Raw genomic sequence first — 20,370 nt, forward strand, 5'->3', positions numbered from 1 at the left:
ACTCCGCCTTAAGCATAAATGACTGTTCTTTGTCCTTTCATAACATATATATCTGTATGTAATACAAGTGCAAGTTTTAAGGTTTATTTTAGAATTTTTATTATTTATCAAATGCTCGCAATTTTATGCTTTTTTATCTAGATCAGTGAGATATGAATCAATAAATATATGAATGTTGTAAAACCCAATTGTGATCCCTATAGAATTCTTATTATAGTTTTGAAATTAATTTAGTTTAAGCGCTACACTACCCTCTCTTTTTTCCTTAGGTGTATATTGTTTGGGAACGGACCTTCCCTGTGTGTTAGCAGCTTTTGCACAGCATCCAATCAATAAGCGCCCACTCTTTTTCCTTTTGGTAAAATACCTTTGTTTTCCTTCTACATTAGCACAGTACTTGCAGATTTTTCTTTGTAGCGTTATAGGGTTGCGTAAAAAATCCACACATCCATGCAAAATGGGTGCGAGCCAATGAGATGTTGCCAGCATCCCAACGTTGTTGTACTGCCCTGCCTGTAGCTGATTGAATCCACCACTAAATGTATGTCTGTAGGGGCACAACATACCTGCGTTGCCTTATCAGGCTGTGAGAAACTCATGGCAAGGTATTCAGATTCTCTGACCTCTTGAGGCATTTTACGCGAGGAGGCATCTTGCTTAGGTTCTTGCGCTGTAGATCCTTCTTTAAGCAGGTGGAGCAATTTCTCTCTATCATGCTGCAGACTTGCCATGGCCTTGGCAAAGGCGTCAATCTGTTGAGTGTAAGTAGCACACTCAGAAGTCAGCCTCGTAACCTCCAAGCCTTTGCTTGCTAATATATTGCACAAAGAATCTACCTCAGCCATTAGCTCATCCAGTGTTATGTTGTATTCAATGGTAAGCAGCTTCTCACCAAGGAGAGAGTTCTTTTTCAGAATGCTTAAAAGTTGGGACTTAAAATCGGACAACTGTCTCTCAAGGTCTTCTCCTTTGATCCTCTCGATTTTCAGCTCGGAGGCATACCTCCATTGCAGCTCTTTAAAATCATCTATCAGGGAGTCTCTATTATCCTGTAGGGCAGCCAAGGCTTTGCCAAAAGACTTGTTTTGAGTTTTAAATTCTTTATTCTCAAGAAGAAGTTCCCAGTATGTCTTATCAGTCTCTTCTTCTGATTTGACATTTTCACTATCCAAAGAAACGCCATTTAGTCCAACAGTTGACAAATCCTGTCTTGTCTTGTTGGAGTCTTTCACCTGGTAAACAGGACTCTTAGAATCATTTTTCTCTTTAGATTTAAAAAGTATTTTCTCTTTGTTGATGGCAGCTATGAGAACTTCCTGATCTTTGACTTTTAAAATTAATTTTTGATTTTCCATCTCTACGGCATCGGCAGACTTTTGTAGCATTTCATTAATGTTTTGCATCTCTCTAATTTGCTTCTGGAGGTCACATTTTTCTTGCTCCAGATTCTTGATGTGGTCTACTTTCTGCTTTAGGAGTGCCTTCAATTGGTGGTCTTTCAGGGAGAGCACTTGATTAAGGTCTTCTCTGTAGCGAATGAGTTGTGCCCCCAACATGGCATTTTCAGCATTTAGGTCATCAACCTGATTTAGGACACTCCTGAGTTCTTGTTTCAGGGCACTGTTTTCATTGGAAGTGGAGATGAGGATTTTGTCTTTCTGGTTTAGGACAGTCTCGTTATGCTGATGAGTGCTCTGCAGTTCTGAAGACAGCTGGTCCCGATTAGTTTGAAGTGAAGACATTGATTTCCTAAAGGCCTCAATTTCACTTGATAGCAAAGCCTTGTCATGCATTGCCTTTTCATACTTTCCATGAAGACTTTGCAATTCCTTTTCTACTTTTTCACGTTCAAAAGCAGACTTTTCCTTTTCAGCTTGGATAAGGGACAGACTGTGCTCATAATCTGCTGCCTGCTTCCGATTTTGGCTTTGTATATGTTCTAAGTAACTGGATAAATCCCCATCTTTGGAAGAAATTAACGAGGATATCTCTTTATCCTTGTTGTTGATTATTCGTTTCATATGTTGAGAAATTTTAATATGTTTCTGTACATCTGCCCTAACTTTCTCATTCTCTAATATAAACTGTTGAAGTTCCTGCTCTCTTTTTGTTATACTGTCCTGTAAATCCTTTAATTCATTATCATTTTGATGTCTAGGTAGCTGTTGAGTAAACTCATTTTCGGATTCCAGCTTTTTTACAATCCTTTCTTTAGACGGAATATAGGTTTCCAATTCTTCAAATAATTTAGCTTTTGTTGCAACCAACTCTACTGACTGCTTCTTTCTTTTGTAAGACTCAACATAATCTGGGGTCTGAGCAGACCCTGCAGTCACTAGTAACGTGTGCTTCTTGTCTACTAGTTCTGCTTGCTTTTCAGTCATCCCTTCTACACTTTTCTCCCTAAACTCAGATCTTTCCAAACTTTTAAACTCTTCTCGAAGTCTGAGTATCTGATCATTGGCATACTCCAGTAAATGCTTCTTATCTGTGAGTTCCTCATTCAAGAGCAATAGATCGTTCTTCGCTTGAAGCAGCTGAGCTGATACAACGTCACAAGATTTCTGAAGTTTTTCATTTTGACTCTTTGATTCCTTTAGAGCTTCTTCGAGATCTAATATCAGCTCTTGAAATCGTATTGAATCCCGATGCAGCTGATTAATCTCCTGCTGCTTTTCTTTAAGCAGTTCGCATAATTCTTTGGACTTACTTTTGGTCCCCCTGTTATCATCTTGAACACATTTCACTCTGTCCTCTAAGTCCCGCAGAACTTTTAGCTGGTGTTCTTCCCTCTCTTGCACAATATTGTTTTTCTCTGTCCTGAGAAACTCCACCTGCTGACTTAGACCATGGGTCTGTTCTTGGAGGGACTTAAATTTGTCAGATAGTAGGCTGTTGTTTTTTACAGCCTTATGTAATTCCGCCTCAAAATTTTCTCTTTCATCCTTCACTTTACAAAACTGATCCTGCAGATTTCCCAACTCCTCTAGCAGAAGCGACTTGTCATCTTCCAAATTTTGTACTTTTATAACCAGATTATTTTTTACCACTTGCATTAGACTTAGGTCACAGTCTAATTTTAGGACCCTATCTGTTTCTGGTTTCACCAAATCATCATAGGAGCTTAATTTTTCTAGCAGCTTACATCTGTCCTCTTCGCTGACTGCAAGGCTTTGCTCTGTCTCCAGAAGCTTACCGCTCATCTCAGTAACTTTTTTAGAAAGGGTCTCGTTTTCAGAAGTCATTTCACAAATTTTAATCTCCATGTCTGATTTGTACGAGTTCATGTCCATCTGTAATTTGTCCAGGGCAGTCTTAATGATGAACAGACTATTGTTTTCCTTTTCTTTGCATTCCAGACTTAATTTTAAGCTCTCGCATGTCTCTTTTAAACTTTTGTTTTCTTCTGACAGTTCCATATTTTGGTGAGAAAGTTTGTTGAATTGAGAGGTTTCCTCGACTGCGCATATCAGTCTGTCCGCTTCTAATTTTAATTTCTGTGTTTCAATCTCTTTGGATTCCAGAACTTCTCTCAGATTCCCCATCTCTTCCTTGCTCTCCTCAATCTGTTTTGACAACTCCTGATTTTCAGAATGAAGGTCAAGGAATTTCATATGAACATCATGCTTTTCTTTTTTGATTGCATCTATAACCCGTCTCATCTTATCAATTTCATCAGTTATGTTTTCATAAGCTTGGAGAAGGGACTCATACTCTTTATTTAATTCTCCATGCTTGGCTTTCCATGCGGTCAACTCCACCATCTGGGAATCCTTTAAAGAGTTCAGCTGGAAAGAGAAAGCTTCTTTTTCCTGGACTATTGTTTCCATAGTGGATTTAAGGCTTTCACAAGCTGCAGAGAGGTTCTCATTTACCAGTAAAAGTCTTTCATTCTCAGAAAGAATATCTTTGTTTTTATCAGTGAGTAAGGAGATCTCCGAGGTTTGCTTTTCAGGAATTTGGGCAACTAAATGTTTTAGGTCATCGGCTTCCAAATTTAGGGACTCTATGTTTTGTTTCAGTGCTTTGTTTACTTTCAGTAAATCTTTGCGTGAAACTAATGCTGCCTGTAGCTTTCTTTGGATGTGATCTTTAGAGCTGACCTCTTCCGAGATTTTTCTCTTGTGGTCCTCGATAAGATCTTCCATTGCCTTGCTAGCATTTGTAACTTGGTACTCAAGATCATCTATTACTTTCTGCTTTACGGAGCAATCTTCGCACATGGAAGGAATACAATCCTTTAGTTCTTGTAGGCCATCCAAAACTGGTTTTGTTTCAGGAACCACTTGGTTAAGATCTGGATTTTGTGACAAAAGGTTTCTGCATGCCTTGGCTGATATTTCATTTGCTTTACTGGCGTCATTTAACTTTGTTCTTAAATCTGATATTTCAACAGTTGCCTTTTCAAGCTTCAAAATGTTTTCGTTAAGTTCTCCTTTGACCTTCTTGTAATCATCCTGAAGTTTTGTTGCTTCTGCTTCATACTCTTTTAAATTGCTAGACATTTTCACCATGTCTTCTTCAGATGTTCTTACATTAATTTGGAGGGAGTTTTGTAACGCAGCAATTTCTTTATCCTTTTCTAATAATTCATGGACTGTCAATTCATGATTACGCTTCAGTTGGGCAATTTCTAATTGGTTCATTTGGCATTCTTTGAAATGCATTTCTTTTTCACTGGATAGTTGAATGGTTTGTTGGATACCTTCATTCACCATTCTAGATGCCTCAAACTCTTTCTGCAATCTTGTAAGCTCAGTTTGCATACTTTCTTTCATAGATTCATATTGTTCTATCTCTACTGATCTAGAATCCGTGGAACACTTCAGACGGTCTATTTCATCTTGCTTTTCTTGAATATCACTATGCATCTTTTGCATTTCTTTATTTAGGAACTCCCTTTCAATCAACAGCTGCTCATGTTCATAGTTTATCCTCAGCAGCTGCGTAACCTTCTCTTGAATATTTGATTTCAGTTCTAGAACCACATCTTCATACTCCTTAATTTTCTGTGACTCCTCATTTCTCTGTTTCTCCTTTTCTGCGTCAAATGCGTTGCTGTCCAGCTGTTCCCCCAGCGCTTTCACCTGATCTTGCAAAGCATGCATTTGTTCTTTTTGCTGTTGGAATTCGCTACATTTGACCTCGTATGCAAATTGTAGGTCTATGTGTGCTTTCTGCAGTAGCTCAAATTGCTTAACACTACTGCTAAGACTTTGCAACAGGCTGGCATGTTTATCTTTGTTCTCAACATTTTCTTGGCTGCACAGAAGTGATGCATGGACATTATTATGAGCTACAGAGTTTTCCATGTGTGAAAATGAACCCTCTGGGAGACTAGACTCAGGACTGACAATGGTTATGTGCGTCTGTATGCTGGTTGCTGGAGAGTCTACCTTCTGCACTTTTTCAAGACATGATTTCACATTTTCAAGATATTTCACCAGATGAGAATTATCCTCCTCCAAAGTCTTCAGTTTTTGGCCCATTACATTTTGCATTTGAGAAAGGTTTTGATCTTTCTCCTGGCACATACTCTCTTTCTCGGACAAGCTCTGTTGCAATTCGGTCACCTTAGCCTGGAGTTCTACTAACTCTTGATTAGCATGTTGCAAACTAGACTTAAGGTCTTCATTTTCTCTCTGTATAGATGCTAACCTGATACTTAAATCTTCAGCGGTTCTTCTCAGTTCTAAACTTGTCAACTGTTCTCCACTTAATTCGTCCTTTTTACTCTGCTCAAGTTTATCAAGTTTTTGCATTAAATCTTTTCGAATTACTAAAGCTGCCTGCAGCTTCCTTTTTAAATTATCCTTCTCTTTATTAAACTTTTCTAGTTGGAGGTCCCTTTCAATGGTTAAACTGCTTAAATAGGTCTCCTTATCAGCTAGTAACTGTTCGGATTGCTGCAACTTCATCTCGCAAGCCTCAAGTCTCTCAGACAGATCAGAGATTTGATTATGACAAGAACTTTTGGCAGATTGCAAATGATCAAGTTCTGATTGCAAACAATTTTTCTCTTCTGAAAAAGCAATCTTTTCATTCCACATAGATTCCATGACCTGCATCAGCGACGTGTCCTTTTCCTTCACCTGGCCACTGAGTGTGAATATCAGTTCTTTCTGTTGGTTGAGCTGCACATTCAGATCTTGGAGAAGAGAATCTTTCTTCTTGGTGTCGTCTTGGAGAACTAGAAGTTTAGTTCTCTCTTCTTCCAGTGTTATGTGACTTCTCTGCAAATCTTCCTTCGTAAATCTTACTTCTTCCTGCAAACGCTCAACGTGCGCATTAATTTGCAACAGAGCCTTCTCTTTTTCTTCTAAGAGGTTTTGCTGATTAATTGAAGTCTCTTTCGCAACTGCAAGTTCCTCCAAAACAGATTTAGTACCGAGCTTTTGTTCTTCCAGTGTCTTTAACTCTCCCTGTAGAATTTGTCTTTCTTCCTCAAAGGAAAGCATGGACTGAGACTGGAGATCAATTTCTCTGTATTTTTCCTCAAGTGCCTCCTTTAACTGTGCAGCTTCTGTTTTGTAGCCCAAAGCTACCGAAAGCATCCTTGAAAACTTTTCTAACTTGCTTCTGTAAGCGGACTCTTGGTCAAATGCATCACAGTCTGAGTAATTCTCATCACACAAAGCACATAACTGGCTCTCAACCAAATTCAAGTCTATAAGCAAACTTTGTATTGTGCTCTGCTTTACTTTTATTTCATGGTCTAATCTGCTGTTCTGTTCTCTAAGTAATGCATTTTGCTCATTTACTCTTTGAACCTCTTTTTGCGATTGTTGCTGCAGTTCACTAATATTGCATTCTAGGTTGTCTAGATTTATTTTCAAAGCAAAGAGCTCTTCAGTTTGTCCACTAACCTGCTTCTGAAGATCACTGTTCTCAGCCTTCAACAGGTTCAAGTGTTCTGTGTCGGAACAAGCTCGTGCTTCTGATTCTTTCACTTGATGCTCCAGCTTTGCTTGGAGTTCTTTCACAATTTTGGCTTTTTCGGACAACTGCTTCTGCAACGCAGCCAAGGAGTTATCTCGTTCCATCTTTGACATCTCTTGAATATTTTCTAGATGCAATTTTTCTTCAGCCGTAGACTTCATTTGCAGTTGGAATTGTTCTCTCTCAAGAGCAACTGTATGCTGGTCTTGCAGTAACCTTGAATTTAAATTATCCACATCATGCTTCAGATTTTCAATATGCTGGTTTTGTGAAGCAAATTGTCCCTGAAGGTTTTCGATAAACAATATTCTCTCCTCCCTTTCCTGAATGATTGCCTGCAGTTGGGCTCTGGCCTCCAGGTACTCCGCCTTAATAGTTTCTAATTCAGCTTTTAAACCTTCTGCTGCTTTTTGCTGTTCAGATATGGTGTTATCTTTCAGTTTCAGAACTTCAGATATATTTTTGGTATTCACATCTCCTTTGTCTATTTGCTCTCTCAGAAGGTTAACTTCATTAGCAAAAGACTGGATGCTGCTTTCCAATACTTGAAGCTTGGAATCTTTCTCATTTACAGAGACCCGAAGTCCAGAAATCTCCTCTTCCTTTAGGCTAAGGGTCGCTACCTGTGCCTGCTTCTGTTCGTATAGGGAAGCATATTTATCTTGTAAGTTAAGCATGGCGTTTTCTTTGTACGCGGTGGATTGCTCTAGCTCTTTATTTTTGGCACTAATCTCCTGCACTTTATTCTGGAGATCAGAAACTAACTTTACCTGCTGCTCTAACTGGGCCTTTACCGTTTCCTCCTTTCTAAAGTAGGAAGTTTCCTGATCTTTTATAGAAACAGTCAGCTCATTTAAGTTACTGGTCTGATTTCTATTATGTTCCTCTAAATCTGCTACCTTCTTGATCAACATATTGCACTGCCCCTCTTTACAGCTGAGTTGCTCCTTCAATTCCTCATTTTCCAACAATGAATTCTTAATTATCAAATCTTTTTCTGACACAGCACCCTGATATTGTTCATTGTCAAGTCTCAAAGCCTCAATGTCCTTCTTTTGCGCTTCCAAGGTGTCTTGTAGTTTAGAAAACTGATCGCTCAGATTTAAATAATTGTCTACTTTCTCCTTCAAACATTCATCTTTACGGGTTAAAGCTCCTGTTAGTTCTTCTGTATTTTCTCTCAAGTTTTTGAGTTGACAGTGAAGGTCAGAAATGATCTCCACATGCTCAGATAACTGGGTTTTTAGTAATGTGGCTTCCTCGCTCTTATCTTTCAATAACAATACCCGCTGACCCAGTTTCTGCAGTTCCTGCTCCTGGTTTTTCATTTTTTGCTGCTGCTGAGTGCGGTCCGTGACCAGACTTTGCAACTCACTCTGCAGTGTTAGAATAGTTTGTAAATAGAAGCCTTCCCCTTCTAACTTATTTTGCATTTCCTGGATTAATTCTTCTTTCTGGAGAAGAAGCGTATCTTTCTCTTCCAAGCTACGCGTTACAGTTTGTTGTTCTATCTGCAATGTGTTAATCTGGTCCTTCAGGGACAACACAGCGTGATCCTGCTGAGATAGGTGTGAGCTAAGTACACTGATTTCTTCAAACTTACAGGACAGTGTGGTGTTTAGCAGCTCAATGTTGGAATTCTGATGTTCTTTTTCCATCTGTAATGTATTTAACTGCTGTTGTAAGGAGTCTACCACTGACTGACTCTGCAACACTTGTGTTTGGAATGCATCACGCTGAGTCTCTAGATGCGACACCAACAGCAACGTTGAGTTTTTTTCCTGCAATAACTTTTCCATTTCACTACTATGAATATCCAGCTTCTCCTTCAGTCTTGTATGTTCTTCCAATTTGCTGTTAAATTCCTGTTGCAGCTCGCTGAGTGTTACATTTAAGCTTTGTATCTGCTCTGTCACTTTCAGATTGGTCTCTTTAAGAGACTGCTCTTCGCTCTGTATCCTTTCCAAGTTGATTCGCATTTCTTCTACCTGTGCACCCTGAGTGATTATGAGCGTGTTCTTCTCCAGTAACACTTTCTTTTTACTTTCCACAGCTTCATTTAACTCTTGCCCTTGCTTTTGCAACAGTGCATTTTTCTCCCGGCTTTGCTTTAATTCATCCCGTGCAGTGTTGTAATCTGCAATTTTACCCTTGAGTAAATCGTCTTTCTCTTGACCGATTTTCGTGGCTTCCGTTAAATCCTTTTCTAGAAGCTGAATTTGAGTTTGTAATTTAAGGATCACTTCCTGCTCTTCTAGCAACTGTGTTTTTAGGCTGAGGCGCTCTTTATTCCCTTCCTCTAGTTGTGCAGTGACAATACTGTAGTTTTGAGAATGCTGTTTCGAAATTTGCTCTATTTCGGCAAGCAACTTTTCTTCTTTATCACGCAAGATAATGGACATACATTTCTTTTCCTCTGACAGCTGGTGTTCCATTTCGGATAGCTTTGTATGGGTGTCTTGCGAGGACTGGGTAATGCTAGAGATTTCCAATTCTTTCTGTCTAATTTGTGTCAACAGATTTTCTTTCTCAATGCACAAATGCTGATTGTGGTCCTCCAAACCCTGGACTTTTCTCCTAAATTCCTCAACTGAGTTTATGTGCGTCTTTAAATCCTTTTCTTTGTCTTCAAGTGATTTTTCTAGGAGTTTGATTTGGGATTGAAGCTCTTTGTTCTCCGAAGCCAGTTTGCTGATGCTTTCTGCTTTCAGATCAATTTGCTTTTGAAATTCTTGTGTATTTTCTTGCAAAGTTTTCGCCAACTCCTCCCTGTCCAGTGCAAGCATCTCTAGCTTCTGTTGTAAGGATGACAAATCCTCCCTACTGTTGCACAGATTTCTGTCTAGCTCATCACGGAGGTTGATGTGCTCGGCCAACTGAGTCGACAGCTCCTCTATTTTTACATCTTTTTTCGACATTCCAGAAATTAAGTTGTTGTACTGTTCTTTTGCTGTTTTTAGTTCTTCCTCGAAAGTCTGTTCCTTGTTGCTCTTTTCCTTTAACAGGACTGTGAGCTTCTCGTTCTCTGCGTGAGCCATCTCTAATTGCAATTCTAAGCCTTTGGCTTCTTTTCTGTATCTAGTTTCTGTCTCCTGAAGTGTTGCCGCTGATGCGTTCATCTGTTCTTTAAGCAATGCAACCTGCACAGAGCAGTGTTTGACATGATCACTGTGTGTAGCGCTCAGCGTCTGGATCTCTTGACGGAGGGACTTTATCGTGACATCGTTCTCATTGATCTGCTTTACTAGTTCTGCTGCTTCTTTCAGTTTATTCTCGTTCAGAGTTTTTGCTGTAATTAGCGCAGACTCCATTTCACTGAGTTGCTCCGACAGAGATGAGATTTTAGCACTGGTTTCCTGGACATCCAATGATTGTGTTTCCCTCAAGAGTTGACTCTCCCTCTCCATTCTAACAAATGCATCAGACATTTCCCTCATCTGCCCGTCTTTGAAATCAACAGTCTCTTTTAAGACAGTGACCTGCTCGGAATATTCTGTCAGACTTGCGGAGAGAGCGGAGATATCTTTGTCCTTTTCCTGTAACAGTTCCTTAAGAACATCCATTTCCCTTTCGCACCGTTGTAGGTCATAAATAAGCTGCGATCGCTCCTCCAGATGACTTGTGTTAAGCCGATCCAGTTCTTCATTTGTCTGGTCAAGGTCAACTTGTAGCTTTTCCAAAGATGAATCTTGCGTTAATACCTATAGGAGTCAAAGGAGTAGGCTGGTAAAATAGCTCTCAGTGCACACAATAAAAATGAGCTACATATTATAACCAATAATTAAAAATAATTTCTGCACTAATTAGATTGAACAAATAGATTAGGAGGTAGAGATGGAATAAGGGAATATTGAACAAATCTCCTCTGGGATCTCTACTTCCCCTAGACTTTCACACCTAAAGTAAATTGTACAGGAGATTTGTTTGATATTACCTTATCCCATCTGTACCTCCTAATCTAATTACATTTATGATATAAATTAGGTAAAAACATTTTCTTTGCATATTTTCGCCTGATCCTAACCAGCCTCTTAGTGATTACAAATCCGTTTATATACTAACCAGGGCAGAACAAACTTTCTAGGAGGTAAAATATTATCTCCTACAAAACAGATGCCCGCTGTGTTGTTGGAATAAATGTACGCAATTTTTGTATGCGTGTCTAGATATGTTATTTGGTGAATATATTTTAAGAAAAAAACAATACAAAATTACATTTTAATAACCTTACATATACAAAGTGAAGAGTTCCCCAAAAAGGCTTTTATCTGTCATTTATACTTTTCTTGAAAAACAAGAAGTCTTTTCTCACCATTGTATTCTTTACAAATACTCACAACATACTGCTCCTAGCTGCTTAATCTGGCTATTCAGCCGTAATATCACCATTTTTACATCTGCAAGTACTTTGACTATCACTGTTAATGCTTGTATTTGCATTGTCTGTTTTGGAAATGCACAGCTGTACCTCTAATGACTTCACCTCTCCTGCTCTTCCATGGACAGTAGGTGTCCCCCAAGATTCTATTCATGGTCCTCTTCTTCTTTATCTCTATACGTCCTCTCTTGAGTGAGCTCATTTGCTCACTCGACTTCCACTATCACCTCTATGCTGATAATACTGAAATCTACTGCTCCTCTCCTGATATCTCTCCTGATATCTCTCCCTCTATCCTCACTCACCTCTATGCTGATAACACTAATCTCCCGCTCCTGTCCTGATATCTCTCCCTCTATCCTCACTCACCTCTATGCTGATAATACTGAAATCTACCGCTCCTCTCCTGATCTCTCTCCCTCTATCCTCACTCATATCTCCAACTGTCTCTCTGCTGTCTACTCTTGGATGACCCAGCGCTTTTTTAGACTTAAAAAACCTTGATAATGGAAACGCAGTAGATGTGGTCTTCCTTGATTTTGCAAAAGCTTTTGATACAGTACCACACAAGAGGTTGATAAATAAAATGGTGGACCTGGGACTAGGTGCAAATATCTGTAGATGGGTAGGGAACTGGCTGTGTAATAGAGAACAAAGAGTGGTTGTGAACAGTGCAGTATCAACTATGATACCAGTACTAAGTGGAGTGCCACAGGGTTCGGTACTGGGGCCCATCTTGTTTAACAATTATATTAACGATATCGGGATGGGGATTCTCAGCGATGTATCCATCTTTGCTGATGACACAAAACTGAGTAGAGTTATTGAATCAACAGAGGATGTGAACATACTTCAAAATGATCTTAACAAACTAGATGAGTGGGCTAAAAAGTGGAAGATGAGGTTCAATGTGGATAAATGTGCAAAATTCAGTGTGCAAGTTACATCCTAAGCGGGGAGGCATTAGGTACTTCAGCACTTGAAGAGGATCTAGGAGTCCATATAGATAATAAGCTGGGGTGCAGTGTTCAATGTCACATTGCAACAAAAAAGGCCAACAGAATTCTAGCATGTATTAAAAGGGGCATGAAAACTAGGGACTCAAAAGTAATTATGCCACTGTACAAGGCATTGGTTAGACCACACCTTGAATATGGAGTACAGTTCTGGGCCCCACACTATAAAAAGGACATCATGGAATTGGAAAAAACCCAAAGAAGAGCAACAAAGCTTATTAGGGGAATGGATAATTTAAGCTATGAGGAGAGATTAAGCAAGCTAGGACTATTTACACTAGAGAAGAGACGTTTAAGGGGGGACATGCTCAACATGTACAAATATATCAGGGGCAAATATAAGGAACTCTCAAGCACCCTTTTTACTGCAAGAAAGGAATCTAGGACACGAGGGCACGAATTTAGATTAGAGGAAAGAAAATTTCGTTCCCTCAAAAGAAAAAATTTCTTTACGGTCAGAGCAGTCAAACTTTGGAACTCTCTTCCTGGAAAGGTGGTGTTGGCAGATACAATAAATACGTTCAAAATAAGGTTGGACAAGCATTTATTGGATAAAAATATCCAGGGGTACTAATAAGAACCATATTCTGTCTTTTACAAGGGATAAGCTATTAAAACGTAGGTTGAACTAGATGGACGCAAGTCTTTATTCAGCCTTATCTACTATGTAACTATGTACCAAAGACTAAGCTGACCTCTTCCCACCCTCCTGCATAAAACCTGACCATCTCTCGTCCTGACCTTCTGTTTATGCCCACCTCTTCCCCTACTGAGTCACCCCAGTCTGTCTAACCCTCCCCTTTAGAATGTAAGCTCTCACAAGCAGGGCCCTCTCTCCTCATGTGCCTTTCCTAGAATATATAAACCTCTGCCAACCTGATGATTGATTCAGTGTCCTGTCCCCTGATGCAACTATCCATATTTACCATTTACTTGTCCTACATTGTCTTGTGCTTTAATTCGTTATGTGTTTTTGCTCATTTGTGTATTGTCAGGCGCTGCAGAACCTTTGTGGCGCCATATAAATAAACAATATTAATAATAGTAGTAATACAAATACCAACCGATTTTTGAGAACTGTGGAGTCTGCTGATTAAGAAGACGATAGGTATCCATATAATGATTAATAAGCACACAATATATAAACTACAACCAGAAACATCAATTACGACTTTGATGTCAGCTCTTACAGACATTGCTAGTAGTTCTATAAGAATCAGAGTGATGATTAGGAGTTAGCCCATTTCTCTGCCTGGAGGACCTGCCTTACCCTCTCCTTAAACGCCGACACCTTCTCGGTGAGCTCATCATTGGACAGCTTCAAGGCAGTGTTTTCAGACTCTGACACCTTCTGTTTACTTGTGACCTTTTCAAGCTGGAAAAGGAAATAAAAGTTGTATAATATTAAATCAAATAGTATAAAGAGCTTTAGAGCAAAACAGAAAACCTGTGGCTTGAGTAACTTATAAGCACCAATACAACATGTAAGCGAGAGGCAGCCGGAGACGTGCGTAGTTCTATTGCCGCACGAGATCCACAGGTTGCCTGGTTACTTTTTAAAATAACAGTAACGGGAGTGTTAATACCTAAAGTTCATATTTTCCCCTGAAAAACGACCGTATTAAAAGATTTAGTGACGCAGTGACCACAAAGTAGCAACTTTATATTTTAGTTCCTGGCTTTCTGAACGCTCAGAGTTGTCTGAGGGCAATGTATAACATAGCAGGTAATAATAGCATTTATTCTTTGGGATATGTCAGGGGCCACAGGGCTAACGCTGGGTAGTGGAGTGCGAGAGAGCATTCCAGCACCCGAAAGGTTAAACTTCTTCCTGCCTCCCAGGCAGACCAGGCTCCTCCCCTCCTCTACCCCGCCTCCAGCCCAGGAAGCTCTGTTTTTTTTGGTGCTGGCAGGATCCAACATGCACCTTAGAGAGGGGCTGAATTATGCAGCCTTACTTCTTTTTTACTTTTCATTTTTTTTACTTTGAACTTTGTATCAGTGAAAGAGCAGCAGTGCAGGGGGTCTTTCAGACTCCAGCACTGCTGCTCCCATCACCCGGGCCCGGCAGCTGCCACGCATCTGTGTGTAACGGCAGCTGGCCCCTGGCACTCAGGAGACCACAGCTGCAGCCGTGCACCACCAGATAAAAGTAACGTGCTCCCCGCCGGGAGCACGCACGGGCAAATCGCGGCTGTAGCAGCCCAGCACTTGGGACTTCCGGGCTGCGCTAACAAGCTGAACCACCAGGGATGCAGGTGTGTGGGCAGCAGTGCCGGTAGCGGGGCCGCCCGGCGCACGCCGAATCCCTGCCATTTTACCAGTGCTGCATGAGGTCATTTTCCCTGGCGGCCATTTCCTAGCAGTGGGCTCTCCCTAAACAGCCCCTCCCCTGGGGACAGTAGGAAGGCATGGCCATACAGGTTCCTGCCTGCATGTGTGGAGGGACACTGAGATCTCACAGGCACCCGGTGTTCCACTCCTTCACTGCTAGGACGCCTGAGCCAGTCCCCCTTGTACCTATCCTCCAAGGATACAGGTTACAGAGTTTATGCTCCGGTCAGCCAAAGCTGCTTAAGGAGCTTAGTGCCGTTTCTCTTTGCATTGCATGCCTTGTATGCTTGCTGTATATTTTGTACTGTTTTAACACTATCACTGCCTGTCAGAAGTATATTGTGTTAAATCTGCCCCTTTTAGCTGCCTGTTCACAGTGAAATAACACTGCAATGTCTTCCAGGAGTAACAGTCCCAGTGACTCTGGGGCTCCACCACTGATGTCTTGTACATGCTTTAATGCTGGCCTATCCTCCCAGGACTATATGCAGGAAGGCTTATGCGCAAGCTGCTACAATGCCCAGGCACCGCCCACAGCTACTGCCTCCTCTCAGGAGCCTGCTTGGGCCACGTCCCTTACACAGGTGATGACGGGGACCCCCCTTCCAAGGGGGACGCCTCATCACGCCTTGATCACACCGTTATAAGAGGCCCTGAATTTACAGGATCCAGCTGAACCACCTCGATCCTCTGGCCCTACTTTTAAACGTCCTAAGCAGACCCTAGCCAGATTCTCCAATTCTAAGGACTTGGAGGATACCCTCGTGGAGGCCTGGGAGACATCCAATAGAAATTTTACACTTCCTAGATGGTTTGCCACCCTTTGGGAAACGGCTCTCAGGGTAGACGCACATGTCGCAATGCTTGTGCGATCCTCTATGCTCCCCATCCCAACTGCGTCCTTTAAGGACCCAGCAAATAGGAAGTTGGAGAACTTCCTAAAGCTCATTTATACCACTTCAGGTGTGGTGGCTAGGCCTGCCCTGGTATCTGCTTGGGTAGCTAAGGCCATGGTGGAATGGACAACCACCCTCGCGCCTACAGTTGCACAGGGGGGCATGCAGATGATCTGTTGCCTACTATTGACATGATGCATCAGGCCGCACTCTATTTAGGAGAGGCTGCACTTGATGCAGCTACACTAACGTACCGTGTGTCTGCTTCGGCTGTGGCAGCACGTCAGTCCCTGTGGCTACACTCTTGGAAGGAGGACCCGGACTCGAAGAAAACCCTAAAAGCACTTCCTTTTGAGGGTTCCCTCTTATTTGGGTCTGAAGTAGATAAAATTGTGGCTACGATAGCAGCTTCTAAAGCAGATTTTCTACCATCCACCCCTACACCACGTCCTTGTGTTGCCTTCCAGTCCTTTCGTTTCCAGGGCAGGGGTAAGGGACATTCTTTTGCAAGAACCCACCCCCAGCCTGCCAAGTCTTTCAAGGCCAAGGGCAAGTGTCTCTGGGCCACCAGGCGACCTGGCTCTAAATCTCATAAATCTCTTTATGGATACCATCAGTCTAAAGGATAAATATACTGTAGTCCAAGACCTGCTCATCTTACTTCTCCCACCACCCATGTACCAAAGAGTTCCCTACTTTTTCACAGCTCTGTTGCATGATAATATTGAAGAGCTCTATACATACGGATGTCATTTCTGTGCTTTTGCCAATGTTACAGCTGGCCAATCGGGTCAGCTGAGGTCATTACTAAAGTGTTGTCCTCACATTACACTATATGTAGTGAGTATAGTAGCATGTCCAGGGAGGGTCAGGATCAGTGGGGGTTGCCCACTGTGGGCTTGCCTTCCTCCCAATCTGCTAACTGTGGTTTGTGGTCAGTGCTGGTGCCCCCCCCCCCCCCCCCCCCAAGTCAGAAACCACCACTGGTCAGAATACACAGCTGAAAAAGTGAGTGAGCCCAACCATTATACACAATGTGTTCGTACTGAAATAATGTTTACATTCTGCATTGTATCAATGTGACAGGAAAGACCAAACACCACTGACAATGGATGAATTGGATGGTCACCTATACTATTGTCAATGGGTTAATTATGGTTTCACCGACCTTATGCTCATATTGCTCATTCTTCTCAATGAGCTCTTTGTTCAAAGCCTCCTTCTCTTGCAGCATCCTTCTGGCAGTGCCCAGCTGATCCAGCCGCGCCGTGGCATCCAGTATCGCCTGCTCTTTCTCCACAACAGCATTTTCAAGAAAGCAATTCCGGTTGGTCAAACTAGGAAATATTGTTTTGAAGCGTTAGTGGGAGCAGGTCAGGAAGTCACCTGGCCGGCAGGTGTAGTTAACACAAACGTTGTATAGCTCTAGAGCAGCGATGGGGAACCTTCGGCCCTCCAGCTGCTGTTAAACTACCCATCCCAGCATGCTTTGCAACAGTTTTAGCATGGCCAAATAGCAAAACTGTAGCAGGGCATGCTGGGATGCGTAGGTCAACAACATCTGGAGGGCCGAAGGTTCCCCATCGCTGCTCTAGAATGAGGCAAATGTATCGCTAACTATAACTAGTATACTTCTACTTGACAGGAAAGAATACCCTTTAAGTTGATCGTTCAAGGTTGATATGAGGTCGTAGTGCTTGTCGGCTTCTTGGCTCTGCTGCTGCCGCAGCTGAGTCAGTTGTGTCTGCAGACGCTCATTGTCGCTCTGCAAGAGAGAGGTTTACAGTAACACAATTCAAGAACCAACCTGTAATGAAATGGTGACACCTGTGCAATTAAGAAAAGAAACACTTCAGGGTGTGACCTGAGATAACCATGAGAAATATCCATCACCGCAGTAAAAACCCCAAAAATGATGATATACAGAATCTTATCATGGGGACACATCTCAGAGCAACTGGAAATGGCTTCAGAACCCTAAGAACAATAAGCTGGGACATTGGGGAGTCGGTGACACTTAGTTACTAACATGATGTAGCAGGAACCAGCGGTACCGAAACTGATGGATGCCAATATATAACCTGCTAAAAGGCCACATGTTCTACTGGGTATGGGTCATAGGGGGCGATACATATTAGGTCGGCAGGGTTGGAAGGTCGACACAAGCATTAGGTTGACAATGGCTAGGTCGACATGAGGTTTTCACGGTTTTTGTTCCGAATGTCGACATGGACACGTCTGCTCACAGTGCCTCACTACACCCGGCACACAGATCTATTCTCACTCTGCGCCCTAGTGGATGATAGGGCATGAAATACCGCCTGTCGGCACGTCGGCTGAATAGCCATGTCCACCTATTTCATGTGTTGACCTTCAGTGGTCGACCCAATGCATGTCAACCCAATATGTGTCGACCAATATATATGCTGCAATTACGTGTGTCTCCTCCTATACACACACATACAAAGGAGGAGATATATATATATATATATATATATATATATCTCGAAAAGAACCACACTGCGCACAATAGTACTTAAAAGAGCTGCTACTCTGATAGGGCCCCCTGTTAGGTGGGACCCAGTATCGAAATGGGAAGAAAAAAGGGGGTTTCAGGGTGCGCTTAACTTTTTCTGATTGAACAGAATCATTCAGATATAGTAAAACAATTTAATATAAAACTGCCCAAAGGGCATATATATATATATATATATATATATATATATATATATATATATAAGCTGTCTCACAAATAATGAATTAGTGGCGAACACAGCAATTAGCACCAGGATACCAAGCTCTGTATCATTGGATTGTAGTATATGTGTTAGAAGCACCACACACACACACACACACACACACAAACGTGGAAGAAAGAAGTGCACAGATGATTAGTGGCAGTGTTACGCTTCCCCGTCACACCACACACACATCCTGCCATGTCCCACACACCTGGGTAAAGGACGGAGTCTCCTCATCTACGTCAAATGTTACCTGTGTTAAAAGGCGTGGTTATAAGACTCAAAGTGAGGCAACTGCAAAACGTCCAGCTAGTTACAGGTTATTATAAGGAGTGTACCAGCTAAACTAAGCCTTGTTTTAGCAGTGCCCATAACAGGACTAGTTAAGGTGACCACATTGCATCTTGCATGATGTTTCTTTAGACGAAACACTGATTTAATTCTGAGCGCTGTGCTGGCGACACGCTCAGAACAGCAGCACATTTAAACCACAACATTGACCGAAAATGAGTGCAGTTACTCTGCCATAACTCAAAATGGTATGCACAGCCACACATAGCGCCTGCCTGACACTCATTGAATCAGCCCCTTAGACTTAAGCTAGAAAGTACCCACCCACCTGCAAAGATTCAATGCGGAGCTGTAGCTGCAACCTGTCCTCCAACCCCTGGCATCGCTCTTCAAGGTTCATAATCTGCTCCTGTAATTGGTTCCTTTCTAATTCCAGGTCTTCCACGACGGTGCGTAACCCTGATCCTGAATGCAGAACGCACATTACTTACGCTATAGACATACAGACACAGCTAGCACAAAGTATAAACATTGCGAGGAATATCCCGGCATATGGGATGCTGGCAATCAGAATACCAATGCCAACAAATGGGAAGAAGACCATGGCAGGAATGCCGACATTGATGAAAATGCCAATGCCGGAATTCAGACTACCAGGATCCTTATTGTAAGTTTGCGGCGCTGGTTAGCGTAAGGCCGGGTGATGTCCCCTCAGGTTCGATGCCCAGTCCCGTGCGCTTTGGACCCCGCTGCCCTCCCCCTGCCCCCGCAGCAGTACTTTGACCGGCCGCATCCCAACGGTCAGTCATCTGTATGTATTCCATTTTTTAAGTTTAAGAAAATATCAAGTGTAGGTGGAATGGGATCATTCGGTTAATGTGTACACACTTGTACAATTTAGACTATATTACAATTTAGACTATCTACATACAATTTAGACTATGTGCATACAATTTAGATTATATAGTGCAGATCTGCACTATATAGTCTGTGCAGCCAAGACTTTCTGGCTGCGATACGGGAGCACGCATCGGGATCGCAAGGGTTAAAACCCATACAATCTGCATGAGATCCAGATGAGATTTTGACTATATAGTCAAAATCTAATGCACATTGTACAAGTGTGTACACACCATTATTAACCAAATGATCCCATTCCACAATAATTATAAACACTGTAAAATATGATATCAAACAGCCAGCGGACAACATGCTGCAACAGAAACTGCAGTTTAGCGCGTCCAGAAGAAACTGGAATGAATTTACAGTGTAGGCATTCTGTGGGGTAACACAATATAGGGTTACTAGGACAAAATCATCTAATTGGAGGACATTCTGGCTGAATGCAGCATATAAATACAGCCTCAGTGATGGCTCCAACCACATTACAGGCTGCATTTTTTTTTTTTTAAATAACAAACAAATGGTTCAGTCCAGAAAATGCTTTGCCCCAATTGGAGATCATTTGCAAAGTGAAAAAAATCCAAGCGCATGGGTGCACTCACTTCACTCACAGGAGCAGCGCAAATATTCAACTTCAATTTGTGAAACTTTAATTGAGATAAAGGAATGGAGAAGGGTCAAGTTTTGGGGCATTCCACGGCATGCAAACCATTTACCTACGGCTTTGCCTAGCGCAGCACAATGCAAAGCTGTCCACAACGCCACTCATCTGCCAGTAAAATAGATGAGCAGCTTTCTCGGCGATGATGCGGGAGTGCGCATCACCGTTCATCGCTGGGCTCGTACACACTGGGCGGCTTTGCGCTAAAAGC

The 20,370-nt window shown here is 41.9% G+C and overlaps 1 protein-coding gene across 6 annotated transcripts in view; it reads right to left on the bottom strand.

Moving 5' to 3' along the window:
- LOC146045706 (uncharacterized) overlaps window positions 1–20,370 on the bottom strand; it is an 88,619-nt gene that overhangs the window by 18,592 nt on the left and 49,657 nt on the right. For 5 of the 6 annotated variants that reach the window (XM_083164732.1, XM_083164734.1, XM_083164733.1 and 2 more), the window contains 5 exons: window positions 18,924–19,060; window positions 17,219–17,328; window positions 16,732–16,900; window positions 13,604–13,708; window positions 567–10,640 (listed from right to left, as the gene is read on the bottom strand). In XM_083164732.1, coding sequence (XP_083020858.1) covers window positions 567–10,640; window positions 13,604–13,708; window positions 16,732–16,900; window positions 17,219–17,328; window positions 18,924–19,060 — 10,595 coding nt within the window. The remainder of the gene's footprint in view (window positions 1–566; window positions 10,641–13,603; window positions 13,709–16,731; window positions 16,901–17,218; window positions 17,329–18,923; window positions 19,061–20,370) is intronic. The other variant, XM_083164735.1, reaches the window with a different exon arrangement.

The sequence above is a fragment of the Crinia signifera genome, chromosome 11 (genome assembly GCF_055691185.1).
Source record: "Crinia signifera chromosome 11, ASM5569118v1, whole genome shotgun sequence".
Taxonomy (NCBI): Eukaryota; Metazoa; Chordata; class Amphibia; order Anura; family Myobatrachidae; genus Crinia; species Crinia signifera.